Below are 14,005 nucleotides of genomic sequence, written 5' to 3'. Positions count from 1 at the left end.
TCCCACCGCTCTCCCCACCCCCACATCCTTCTCCTGCTCTCTCCTCTTTCTCCCCTCCTCTGCTCCTTCCCCTTCTCCTCTTCTCCCCAATTTTCCCCATTCCCTGCCACTTCCTGCTCTCTCCTCTCTCACATTCCTCCTGCTCTCCCTCCCCTGCACCCTCCCACCTCTCCTTCTCCGTTCTCTCCTCCCCCACATTTCCCATTTTCTCCCCACCCCCTCCCTCTCCCTGCCCTCTCCTCCCCCACATCCCCCTGCTCTCCCTCTCTCCTCTTCCCCCCTTCCCCCACTATTCTAAAGCATAGTACCCATTCTATCCCCTCCCACTATTCCGCCACTATTTTCACACCCCTGCTCTACAGGGTCACACTGCTGCAGTAGTCAAAACATACAGATTGTAACATGTCAGACTCAGAGCTATAAAGCAGTGCTTCTCAACCTGGGGGTCGGGACCCCACGGGGGGTTGCAAGATTATTTGGGGGGGGGGGGGGGGGGGTTGATTGTAAAAAAATAAAAATATTTTTCTCCCATGATTAAATCTCCCATACCAATGATTTAATGTGCTGTATATAAAGCTATATAAACTAAACTGTATAAAAAAGATTTCAGTGAGTGAGTGAATCAGTGTGTGAATGCGTGCGCACTAGGAAGTTGTCTGGTTGGGCTCGCGGTGGGAGGGGGGGTCACGAAACCTACCCTCAAGGTTTTTGGGGGACGCGACTCAAAAAGGTTCAGAACCACGGCTCTAAAGGATATTGTCTCTCCATAAATCCTCACTGCATTCATAAAAAGCTGCAGTAAGTTTTGAACGGAGACGGCCAGACGAAAGACTGAAATGCTCTGAGAAAAACCTGTCTTAAGTGTGTCCCAGTGGCTCAGTTTGATTGCTGGCTGGCACTTTTGAGGTTGTGGGTTCAAGCTTTAGTCAGTTTTGAGGTTGTAGTCAGGCCTCAGTCAGTTTTGAATGGAGACAGCCAGAGGAAAGAGTGAAATTCTCTGAGGAAATACTGTCTTTTTTTCTGATTTTCCCCCCAATTGTACTTAGCCAATTTCCCCCTGCTGCCCCAGACACTGCTCCAGTCCCTCTGCCGATCTGGGGAGAGCCGTAGACTAGCACCCTTCTTCCTCCGACACATGCACAGTTGCCAGCCACTTCTTTTCACATGACAGCGGGGAGCTTGCTTCACCGGCAGGACGTAGCACGTGGGAGGATCACGCTATTCCCACCAGTTCCCTTCCACCCCGAACAGGCACCCCGATCGACCAGAGGCGGCGCTAGTGCAGCAACCAGGACACATATCCTTAATCCAGCTTCCCACCCGCAGACACAGCCAATTGTGCCTGTATGGATGCCCGACCAAGCCGGAGGTAACGGGGTGGCGCGAACCTGCGACCCTCGTGTTGGTAGGCAGGGAATCTACCGCTACACTAGGAAAGCCTGTCTTCAGAAGCATGACCCAGTGGATCAGATAGTTTGATTGTTGTCCAGTATTGAGGTTAGACTGTCGGCTTTGACATCTGATTTGAAAGCATAAGACTAAGATAGGTGGGATTTGAACTAGTGAACAACTACACATTAAGCAGCTGTTTATCTCACTGAGCTAGAGCCAGGGACTGTCCAATCTCCATCAGCTTATTTCTATCAGTGTTCAAACTACTGATGATAAAGAAGCATCACTGCTGGCATCTTATATCGGTATTTTTACGCTGAACAGTGACACGATACTGTATGTCTGTATTTTCTACAAGTGGGCTAAATCAAAGCCACATGTGAGATGTAGGGCTGGGTGATATATAAAATTTGCTTTTCATCAATTTAGACATCAGAAAAGTGTCATATTAAAATATCTTCATATCACAATATGATTCCACTTAAAGATGTTAAACGATAATATTGAATTACTGCCCAGCTCTAGGTTTAGGTAAGTAAAACAATGGTTAGGTTTAGGCAACAAAGCAACTTGGTTGGGGTTATGGTGTGGCTCGGGATTCGAACCAGATGTCAAACAATTTTGATCTACTTAAACATCAGACTGTTATGTCAAGACCTCCAGATGGTCCGTCGACATATTACCTTTCGTGTCGGCAATAATGGTGTGTGTGTATGACAAATCGGTATATTTTGACTCCCCGGGAGTGAGACCGATTTTGGTTTTAAGATGTTTAACTAATTTATTAAGTGGTTTCAAAATCCAACTGTGTTACATTCTGATGCCATGATAAAACACTTACTTGTATTGTCAATTAGTCTAAATTCAGAATTTAATTATTTAGAAAAATGAAGTCACCTTTTTTCATACTTTTCCAGACCTGGAAAATACTCAAATCAAATATCATAATTGTGTAGGAACCCTGACCAGTTGTAAAATGAGGTTGGATCTATGCAGCCATGGGGCTCAAATGCCAGAATCAAAATTAACTTTAATGGTGAAAAGTTTTGCTCTCTTTTGTTTAGAGATGTAAAATGTTTATTTTCCCAAACTGCTTTTGATTAGGAGCACTGTATTCAGTACATTTGAAACAAAGATGAATTAATAAAATTACTAAATCTGAACATTGTATTTATTCAAAAATCCATAAACATGATATTGTGTTGACTTGCAAATTCTGTCATTTATTCAGACACTTATTGCATTAACATTATTGTTAAATAAGGCGGAACTGCTCTTTTACACGGGAGGGGGAACTTTTAAATATCAGAAAAGACCTAAAAGCAGCTGCATACATATTAGGGTAAAACATCACATTGGAAAAATAAAACTTTTTCTATGACGACGGCACAATGGAATGCATTCCAAAATGCACTGAGATGCTTCAGGTGAATCAGCCAATCAGAGTGCAGCCTGAGGTGAAGGGAGAGGGAATTGGTGCATCGTTGTCAAACAGATGGAAATAGATCGTGTACAACAGACGTGTCCAATAAGATGTGTAAGAGATTGTTTCAGCTCTAATTCAGGACATTTCCTGATATGCAAAAACTGCTCATCCCTTCAGGAGCTCGCAGGTCAAATCCATAATGCAAGATAAGTGAGTGATGATGCTGCTTTAGATGTCATGCGCTTGCTGCTTGGCGATCTTGGATTTCAAGTGGTCCTTGTATGCCAGGATGCCCCTATTCCACTTGGTGATGGTTTGCTTTTCACACACCCAGATCTCATCAGCCACCTGGAACAGGAAGATGGGGATTATAATGGTGCTAGCCATAGCGGATTAAGTAAATTAAATGTGTCTCACTACTATAAGGCCAGGGGTTACGCTCAACTGTGCATGTGCCAGTTGAGCGGGCAAGCTGCGTATGAGAGCATGGCATGTTTGTGAAAGGTGCGAGGCAGAGAGGCACACTAGTAATGAGCACGCAAAGCGCTCAATATTTCTAGTCTTTAAGACAAACTGGATGGGAGCCATAGGCACTCAACATACCTGTTGAATTAGCCTGAAGTCGTGGCTAACCAACATCATGCCGCCATCAAACTCTTTGATGGCATCTGCCAAGGCGTCGATGGTCTCTATATCCAGGTGATTGGTCGGCTCGTCAAGGAACAGCATGTGCGGGTTCTGCCAGGCCAGCCAGGCAAAGCAAACCCGGCACTTCTGACCATCTGACAAGTTCCTGATCGGACTGACCTGGAAGAAGTTTGAGGATTATAGTTAGAACGGTTAGTGATTACAGTAACTAAAACTGCAGGGTAAGACATAAGAAGAATAGTTGCACATGAATTTGGCCATTAAAAATAATTTTACAAACATCAAACAAATCAATTTTCCCATTAGTAAGCATCTCATTTCTACCTGCTGTTTTCCTGTCAGGCCGTAGCGTCCGATGATCTTCCTCATCTCTTCCTTTTCTTTGATTGCAGGATAACACTTCATCATGTATTCCAGAGGAGACAGGTCCAGCTCCAGCTGCTCTGTCAGATGCTGCAACACAATGCAAAACCACATAACTGTTACACTATCACAACACAACTGGCCGCGAGGAGTTTCATAGGCAAGACGATCACACTATTCCCCCCAGTTCCCCTCCCCCCGAACAGGTACCCCGACCGACCAGTGGAGCGACCAGGACTCATACCCCACTGACTTTCCACCCGCAGACACCAATTGTGTCTGACCCAGCCGGAGTACCGCTGCCGGGAATTGAACCTGGGTCTCCGCGGTGGTAGGAGTGCTTTTACCTCTACACTACCCAGAGGCCCAGGATACTGTATCATATTGTGCTGAAGGCCCGTCAAGATAGCCAGATCTTCCTGGCTTGTTTTTCTAGACCAGTATGAAGTAAAAGCCACACAATAGGAGGGTGGCGTTTAAAATGCAGCTACAAAAGAAGCTAACAAAATGTCAACTTTTACAAAAGAACAGCTTGAAAGTCAAAGAAAACATCTCTCCATAGAAGGAGCAGATGAAAGTGTCATGTCTCCCGCCGTGTTAGTCAGATGTAAACTGTAATCTGCATTTGATCATGTTTTAAGAAAGCGACAGTCCATAGTGACCATGAAGAAAGTCCACTTTCATATGCAGGTCAGTCCCGGGTCTGGCATAGAGCATTGCCGTGTATGAGGCTTGGTGTGAATTTCCTCCTTTAACTGGACAGATCCGTTTCGGGCATACTGTAATATTGCCCAGTCATGTTGATGAAACGGGACATATTCACTGTAATATTCCCCAATAATGTTGATGAAAGGGGTAATATCCATTGGAATCTGAAACATGCAGCAGACCTGCCAACCTTGAGAAAATATTTTGAGTACCATACACCGGCGCCGAGCGTTGCAACTCGTGTGTGACGCTCCGCAGTGTGTTTTGGGCACACACAAGTCAAAAGTTTGAGTACACCTGCTTATGCTTTTAGTATAAGGCTTATACTATATAAGGCCGTGTGTCCATCTAGCTTCTTTTTTCAGTTGTTTCCAATGAGGAGAGAGCGTATGCGGGCGCACACGGACATCTAGAGAAAGTGCGCTGCGCCCAGCGTCTATTTTCACAGCGCTCCCATGTTTTTGTGCGCCGGCTCCCGGCACTTCCAGCTTAAAATATTTTAACTTTTCAGAAAGACACTGGTGTCGGCTGCTCCTTTTCTGGCAACTAATCATATGGAGAAACTATCACAACAGACAGAGAAATGCTCAATTGTGGGAGCAGATTGGCCAGACACTTAATATTTCTGGTGAGTGTTGAGTTAAATCACTGTGTTGTTAGCTAATGTTAGCTGTCAGCTATCAAGCTAGCTACCACACTGAGCTAACGTTACTTTCAGACTGCTTCCTTGCATATTGTGCACTGAGATCAGCGCTCCCCAGCGTACTTCCAGCGTTTAACGGTCAGAAAAAGAAGCTAGATGGACACACGGCCTAAGCTGTCACTTCAGTTTAGGGCAATTAAAAAATTAAAAATAAATAGGCACTTAAAAACAAAAAAGAGAGAGCGAGAGAAAATTGGATTGCAATTCCATTGAGTGAATTTGAATGATTGGGATGCATTTACTATTTTACTGCCCAGTGCACCCATACACAATTGAATTCACAGGCGTCAACGCCTTTTGCGTAGTTTTAACGACAAAATCATACCAGCGTACTTTCATGCCAAACTGGCTGCATGGTTGGCAGGTCTGCATGCAGGCTTAATAAGGAGCCATCAACAGGCTCAGTGTCTTACCTGGTGATATCTGCCAATCTTGACGTGAGAATGTTTGCGGATCATGCCATCAGTGGGTAGGAGCTGGCAAGAAAAGGTGAGAATAAGAATTCATGAACACTCTTGGTCTTGGGGCGGGGCAGGTAAATGTGGGAAAAGGACCTCTACCTACCTCTCCCATCAGCAGCTTCAGCAGTGTGGACTTCCCTGCTCCATTGGGCCCCACCAAGGCCACTCGTGTATCCAAGTCAATACCAAACTCCAGGTTTATATATATGTGTGGCTACAGGACACATTAGTAGATAAGTGAGACTGAGAAATACATTTATACTTCAGTGTCATTCAAACCATGCATGCTGAAATAGACTACTCACTGCGTTGTCGCTGTATTTGAAGCTCACATTCTGAACCATGATAACAGGAGGGGGGATCTTCCCACAGGGAGGAAAACAAAATGACAGAGTCTGTGGGAGAGAGGAACAGAGGAAGGACTTAGTACCACTACAGCACATGGAGCAGCATGGTACGGCTCGTCTCAAGTCGGCTGTACTCGTCTTTACCTGGAGTAGTCGTCTGCTTCCAACCCAAGTAGCACTCGCTCAATCTGCCCTCCGCCCACAACTGGTCGTCATAGCGACAGCGCATATCTGCCCCTCAGGTTGCAACGTTAAAATGAAATCCCTGGTATTTTCCTGCCTTTCATGATTTGTGCATGACAGCACGCTGTGGCGCACACACTCTGATGATCAGCGTGAATCTGTTTTTGACAACTCGGAAGTCAGCGCCCAGCAACCCCCCCCCCCCCCCCTCAATTGCAAGTTGAGGAAAGACATTGAGATTCTCCCCCCACCCGCTACCTAACACTTTTCTCAAAAATTTTGATGCCATTTGTGAAGTTTTATGCGAGTATTTTTAGGTAAAATTGTGGGAACTGGCAAAAACTGCAAGAGGAGGAAACCTGTTTTGCTATTTTTGTGGAGGAGTTTGGCAAAATTGCAAGCCCGGGAAAATATTGCGGTGATTGGTTGAATTTGCGATCGCAGTATCACAATTTCTTGGAGGAAGTAATTGGCCTACTGGTGAGTTGCCATTACTGTACCTTGTCACTCACAACTCGTTCAGTCAGACCTGACGCCACCATCTTCTGCAGCGTCTTCTCCTTGCTCTGCGCCTGTCGTGCCAGCTTTGCAGAGCCGTGACCAAACCTGGCGATGTAATTCTGAAGAGGTAGGAACAGAGGTAGATGTTAACACGTTGACTGCCAACGACGTGTTAACACGTTTTCAATATCCAGCTGTTGACTGCCAACGACTTTCGACTTCGATTTTTTTTTTTTTGACGGTGGATGTGCTCAGACTATTGCGAGCCAAGCAAGCCAAGACAGCAGCATGGAAGCCATTATCATGAAAATGGATGGGGCGAAAACACTTTCGTTTTCGCGCTGATTGCTGGCGGTGCGGGATGTCAAACTTGCATGGTGGATTGCGGATGGAGCACACTTTGAGGCACGCAGCGTAAATATGACCAGAGTCGCAGGGGCTTCATCGGAGCTCTCGGCCAGGGCTCCGGGAGGCGGGCGAGTCCAGCCGGGCTTCCTCGGGGAGCGGCCACGCAGACACGCACAGCGGCAGCGGGGCAGTGAGACTGGCGACAAGCTTGTGGTGCAGCAGGCAATTTTGCCTTGCAAAATAGCACCAAATTGGAAACAGCCATAAAAGGCTTTTAGAATGGGATTTTCAACCCATTCTTTTTTGTTTCTTTTTCGCTCTAATTTAGAGTAATTTAATTTCTATTCAGAAATTTATTTGAGAGGTCGAGAGTATGAGAAAGTGCATTTGCACAGGTAGGAAAGTGTATGTGACACGGCGCTGCAGCCAAGAAGAACGCCCACGGAGGGAGGAGTTGAGCAGATGGGAGTTTCCTGCTGTTATGGAGGAAATTACTGTTCAAAACTATTGTTTAGGTCTTACTGATGCCAAAAATGAATGGTTAAAGTGACTGTTCTATCGAATTTCACAAAAAGCCGTTTATCTCTGAATAAATTTTCAGACGCTGAAACCATGCTGTATTCAACTGCTAATGCTTACATAACTACGGTACTAACTCTACAAACTAACTCTTTTAGACAGAGAAAGCACACATTCTATTCGTTATTTTTAGATGATTGGTGTTCACGAAGTCCTAACAGAAAAGAATCCTCTGCTCTTGTAAAATGAGCCTAGAATCCTCAAAAAAAAACCTGGCAGAACTTACCTACAGCATTGAAAAAAGGCTGGCAGTCAATGTGTTAGAGAAAGGCTCATTTAACTTAGGAATATGTTCGCTCATTAGAAGCAATTACAATGACAGAATGTATACGAATTGCCATTTTGATCATACTGTAGGATTCATCCCCCCCTCTCCATCTTTAGTATAGAAAGTAATTATATATCAAATCATGACCAATGGCAAAAATATTTTCAGACTGGGTTCACTGGATCAAATCTGATCAAAAGTGTGTTGTGGGGGGGGGGGGGGGGGGGGTCACAGGCTGATGCATTCATATTTGGGGGACCTATACATGGAACGGTTTCACTCCATTAATTTCCATTAAGTGTAGTAAAACATATCCACCACACGGAGTCCCCCATTTACCTTCATGTGCGATATCTGGTCCTGCTCCCAATTGAAGCGCTTCATCTGGTTCTCTTCCAGCTCCTCCCTGGTCTTCACATACTGGTCATAGTTACCCTTCAAAATAAAAATAGATTTGCTTAGTCATCCAACAATGGCAGTACAAACCTGCTACACAGGGCAATGCACACGCATACCCATGCCTAATTTGCAACAGTCCACCCCACGTTCCTTATATGGTTGTATGAGATCACAGATGATGGAGTGCATATATGCAACATATTCAGATAGATGCTAATGCATTTTAGCATGTTTGCTTTCTGCTACTGTGCTAATCAATTTTGGAATCTGGTGTCGGTAGTGGTCACAGCAGATGGCGGTTTAAGCAAAGCGTTCTTACCGTGTAATACTTCAGTTTCCTCTGATGCAGGTGGGTGATGTTGGTGCACACACCATTCAGGAAATCTTGAGAATGTGAGATGAGCACAAGGATTCGCTTGAACCTGAGAAGAAAGAGCCGGATCCTCAATAGGTAGCAATTGTTTTCGACGACTTGATGATCATAGGGTAGTCCAATGCAGATGATGTGGTCGGGTCAACTTACGACTTGAGCTCCTCCTCCAACCACACACAAGCATCCAGATCCAAGTGGTTCGTGGGCTCATCCAGTAGCAACATGAAGGGCTTGATAAACAAGGCTCTGGACAAGTAAAGGATAATAATGAACAATTAAACAATAGTGAACATTTACATTGGTCATTTCTACACAGGAGACACATGGCTAAATATCACATAACGCCACAAATCCCTACCATAGTTTGTTTGTGGCGTATAATAATGGAATAACGTTTACCACCATGCACTTTATTATGGCGTTTCATTATGGTGAGTAAGTTTTGCATTTCTGTTTGCGTTGCAATGAATTTCCCTTTATAGTTTTTCTTACAATAGCCAAAGACCACTATTTATTATTTTCTGTGTAAAACAATTATAATAGAGATGGCGATGTTAGACACAGGTTCTTGTTTCACGCACTGGTAAAATGTTTTTTCCGTTTAAATAAACTTTCCAAGTAGTTATATAATCTCTCTTGTTGCATTGGATTGCCATTGTATGGACTGGACAGGACACACAAAATAATAATAATAATAATTAAAAACATTAATATAATATATTAGAATATAATTGAACAAATATGTTTTTATTAGAAGGAATATTCTAACATGATTTTGGGGCAATTTTGACAGCCCTACAGGGCAGTCCACCTAACAGCCCCTCCGTATCTGCAATCTATGGTCAGGTTCCAAACATCGCATCACTCCCTCCACTCCGTCCAGAACTGTCGTTTTTGCGCGACAACGGCAAGTGTTGGCCCATGTTTGCATGCCTTCAAGTTCACAACATTATAATCAGAGTAGGACATTTTTTTTATGTTTTGGGGGGAAATTTGCCCCCACTTCACTTAAAAAAAAACGAGGGCATTTACAAACTTTTTGGTGTACTTAAAAAAACATCAATTAGTGCACAAAGTTGCTAAAGCGTAATGTGAACAACACTGTCTGCCATCTTCTTCTGGCAACTAGTTCATAGAGATGGAAATTAAATGCATTGAATGAAAATAAAATGATCAACATCCTAGGGGGCAATTTTGCTGCTCGATCAGTTTTTAGGGGCATTCTGAAATTTCTTTGGTCATTTGTGCCCTTGCCCCTGGCTAATTTCCTACACTGATTGCAATCTGTCTTTGCTAGCAAAAGCTGCTTGCTGCTGTCACAGCAGAGGGGGGGGGCTTGTTGCCTTGTAGAGACTGAGGGAGCACGCCAGGTGTGTCAGACTCAGTCCATTGATAAAGCATCAGCGTCCCGCACCGGTGCAGACATTGGTTGAATATTATTAGATATAGGCCAAATGTGTGCAGGAATTTCCTGCATTCTAAGTGCTGGATTTGCAGGAATTGATGCAATTAAGCACAATACCCACGCTGAAATTGAGGCCCCAATGTACCACATGCTGTCATTGTATGGTATGATAATCAACCTTCCTTTACCTGGCCAGAGCAACACGCATCCTCCACCCTCCGCTGAAGTCCTTGAGTTGCGTCTGCTGCATAGCAGCGGTGAAGCCCAAACCGTGGAGGATCCGTGAGGCTCGCACTTCCGCCTTATCTGCATCCAGCTCCTCCAGACGCTCGTACAGCTCCATCAGCTTCTCACACTCAGCTATGGGTGAAGAAGAGAGATTTCACACTATTAATAGTCACTCAATATTACCTTGACTGATGCAAAGCTGTACTACCAAGTGAATGTGCACCAAGTGAATGTGGGGCAGCAACCACATGTTCAATTTTCTGTTTCAAAAGGCAAATACAGTGATATACTAGGCTCGGGCGCTGCGTGCCCTCACCTGCCTGTGTGCGTTTGTGTTACTGTTGTGTTACTAAATGTTACTGCATCAGTGATGTCACAATGCCTCCTTGTGTGTGCCCCATTATATCACTGATGACATATACTCAATTTTATATATAGATTAGCTGTATTTTAGCATTCTGTTGTGTTGTTCATGTTTTAAGTGTGTTGCTGCTGTAACAATTACATTTCCCACTGGGATAATTAAGTACAAATCCTGCAGTTTGTTACAAGGTAACTCACAGTCCTCGTGGGCGAGTCTCTCTGCCTCCTTCTCCAACATGATCCTCTGTTCATCCACCTCCATGACACACTGCAGAGCAGTCTTGTCGCTGGGAGCCATCTCCCTGGTCAAGTGGTAAATATCTATGTGCTCTGGAATGGGAATCTCACGATGCCCGATTGCCGACAACAGCATAGATTTTCCTGACGGACAAAAGTTGCATACAGAAGTAGAGAATACATTGAATAATTAGAGTATGCAACAACAGGAATCCATTCTGTAAACAGCCACATCTCAAATGGGAAAATTACTGCCCACAAGCCAAGTCACTTATGTGTAATATTTTGAAACCGGTGCAAGCTTAAAGGAACACTCCGCCCATTTTCAACCAGCTTTGTATCATTAGAACATCAGTAGTATATCAGAAAACTGTAAACTGTTTTGAAGTCTGTCATTTATTTTGACAGTTATTGAGTGTTAAAATAATAACTCATTAACTCAAATCAACTCTCAATAACTGTCAAACTAGATGAATGATGAATAGTTTGACAGTTATTGAGAGTTGATTTGAGTTAGTCATTTGAGTTAGTGTGGACCAGTGATGTCACTGGTCCACACTTTAACACTCAATAACTGTCAAATTAAATGAGACTTCAAACCCGTTTACAGTTTTCTGATATACTACTGATGATACAAAGCTGGTTGAAAATGGGCGGAGTGTTCCTTTAAGTGTGGTGACAGAATAGTGTAGAGGTACAGTTCCGATTCATGTTGAAGTTGGGTGTGGAAGAAGGCATTTAGCCTTCTAGAGATGTTATGGACCAAATAAATCAAACATCTGTGGTGGGAGGTGCCCACTGGCAATCTCCCAACCCCACCAGGCTATATCCTGGCATATGCTGTATACTGGAAGTATAAGCAACCAACTCTGCATTTGTAGGAAATCTGAAATCCCCTGTTACCTGTGCCGTTAAGGCCAATGAGCCCATAGCGTCTGCCTGAATTGAGCTCCAGGCTGGTGTCTGCTAGCAGCTCCTGGCCATGGAAGGTGAGCGACAGGCTGCTAATGTGGACATCAGTGCTGTTGGGGTGGGAAGCGAGCACCCCTGTGACTGCCCGCGCCTCGGTCTTCGCCAGCTCAAATTCATCCAGCTCCTTCGTCAAATTGGCAATCCCTGCCAAACCAAAATCCTGTTAGCTATTTTGTGCAGATTTGGAGCTACAAATTATTCTAAAAACAGAGCCACTTATTAAAAGTTAGGAGTAACAACAGTTTCTGGTGCCAATTGCTTGACAAACAAACAAGATAATGCTAAATCAATGCTAGGACTAACCCAAAGACATTATTGAGGACCATAACTCACAACCCAAAATAAAATGGGAATTCAATTTAACCTTCCATCTTTCTCTCACCATTGTACTCGGCTCCATTGTTCTCAGCTCCATTTTCCTGGGTCTCTGTTTGTTCCTCCTCCTCCTCCTCCTCATCGGGTTTCTTCTTCTGCTGGCGGGCCTTGGCAGCCTCCTTCTTCTTCGCTGCCTTCTTCTTGGCCAAGTCGGATGGCATTTTTGCTCAAAGCTATTCAACAACACCAGGGATCAGGAAAAGGGATACACAAAAAGTGTCACTCTTTAATGCCATGTTATGTTGCCAGTAATTCTTAAGGCAATTCCAGCAGTTCCTCAGTAGCTAGAGAATAAATAAATAAATAAAATAGATTACATAACAGTCCCATTATACCAGACACATTTACACACTATTCAGTAAACAACTGAAATTTGAAATTGAAAGCGTCTTGACTACATAGAAAAAGCGCAATTAAAAGCAGAACAATGAGCTAACGTTTCCAGTCAATGTCCATATGTCGGCATGACACCGGCAACTGGGCCCACGCTGGCTGACTGCTAGCAATTAATTCCGTTAAGGTTTCCATTGGTTTATTTATTTTTATTACCGAAGACCTAACGTTACGACGCTACTGTATGGTCACTCAGTAATTACTTTGACGTTAACGTAATGGTTTTAACGTTAACCAAAAACTAATTTTTAATTGATTACAGCCCCACCTGCTTGCTTGCACGTTGTGGGCTTTTCATTAGAAAGGCTGCTAGCTTGGGAGCTAACGCTAAGAAATTGAGCATCCGGCTCTTTACTCATCCTATGTTCATCTTAATTTAACCGATGACAGTCTCCACCACAATAGCGTTAGTAAAGTAAGGTACATTGCTATACATATACATCATATCAAGTTTGATAAGCTCGCCGTTAGCTCAAATTTACCCCCGATTTGCCAAGCTAACAAACGTTAGCTACATTTGACAGGCCTAGTTAATCTGCGTTCGCATGCTAACGTTAGCTTGAGGCAAGGCCCAGCTAAAACGTTACAAGGTCCTAAACCGGCTAACCTCGCGACGACTAAATGTTTTTCAAACGCACATTTATTTCAACGACAAGTTGTATTTGTTAACAATTGTAAATGTAACTACCTAGACAGCGTAAATATCGCTCTTACCGGGGTATCTGATGCTGGTCTGGAGCACACAGCGATGTCTCGTGTCCACTTTTCGCCGGGTGGATGTCGCTAAAAGCGCCAGATAGACAGACAGACTATATATGGTCAAGAAGGGCGGTGACAATCACATGCCCCTCCCACTCCCCTGCGTGCGTGCGTGGGACTGCAGTGACGTGGTTAGCAGTGACGCGAGGTTAGGACTGCAGTAAAATGTCCTGCTAGTTTATGCATCATATGGATTGACTCAGTGGGAGACACACAATATCCCCAATTAAGTAAATGAAAGATACAATATAATGAAAGATATAGCGTTAGTACTGTTAAGTATGGACGGACAGGCAGACCTTCGTGATATCCAGCTATTTCCGTTAGAATTAGAACTGTGTGTCTGTAGGGTTTCTCAACTCAAGATACCTAATGTTAGATTACAGGTCGGCGGTCATGTTAACATAAATTAGTAGTTTTCATGCTAATGTGTGACATGTTAAGTGCTGGGGGCGTATGTAGGTAGTGGTACTCGTTTTATTATCTAACTTTATACGGCCTTGGCTTTAGACAGTCTCAGTCAGAGTTCATCAAGCAGTTCCAGCTCAGCTGAGCTCAGTGTGGTGATGCGGCG

The 14,005-nt window shown here is 44.0% G+C and overlaps 1 protein-coding gene across 1 annotated transcript; it reads right to left on the bottom strand.

The window, feature by feature from the left end:
* Positions 1 to 2,557: 2,557 nt before the first annotated feature.
* On the bottom strand, positions 2,558 to 13,448 carry abcf2b (ATP-binding cassette, sub-family F (GCN20), member 2b). Its single transcript, XM_083658216.1, has 15 exons — positions 13,387 to 13,448; positions 12,287 to 12,452; positions 11,836 to 12,048; positions 10,894 to 11,076; positions 10,293 to 10,464; positions 8,850 to 8,945; positions 8,646 to 8,748; positions 8,267 to 8,362; positions 6,732 to 6,851; positions 6,007 to 6,096; positions 5,805 to 5,915; positions 5,654 to 5,716; positions 3,791 to 3,919; positions 3,422 to 3,625; positions 2,558 to 3,166 (listed from the first exon to the last, which is right to left on the bottom strand). The coding sequence occupies exons 2-15, from the start codon at positions 12,438 to 12,440 to the stop codon at positions 3,047 to 3,049; spliced, it is 1,854 nt and encodes a 617-aa protein (XP_083514342.1). The 5' UTR covers positions 12,441 to 12,452; positions 13,387 to 13,448; the 3' UTR covers positions 2,558 to 3,046.
* Between the last annotated feature and the right edge of the window lie 557 nt (positions 13,449 to 14,005).

This window comes from Poromitra crassiceps (assembly GCF_964638095.1).
Source record: "Poromitra crassiceps genome assembly, chromosome: 2".
NCBI lineage: Eukaryota > Metazoa > Chordata > Actinopteri > Beryciformes > Melamphaidae > Poromitra > Poromitra crassiceps.
This window is presented reverse-complemented; position numbering and strand designations above follow the sequence as displayed.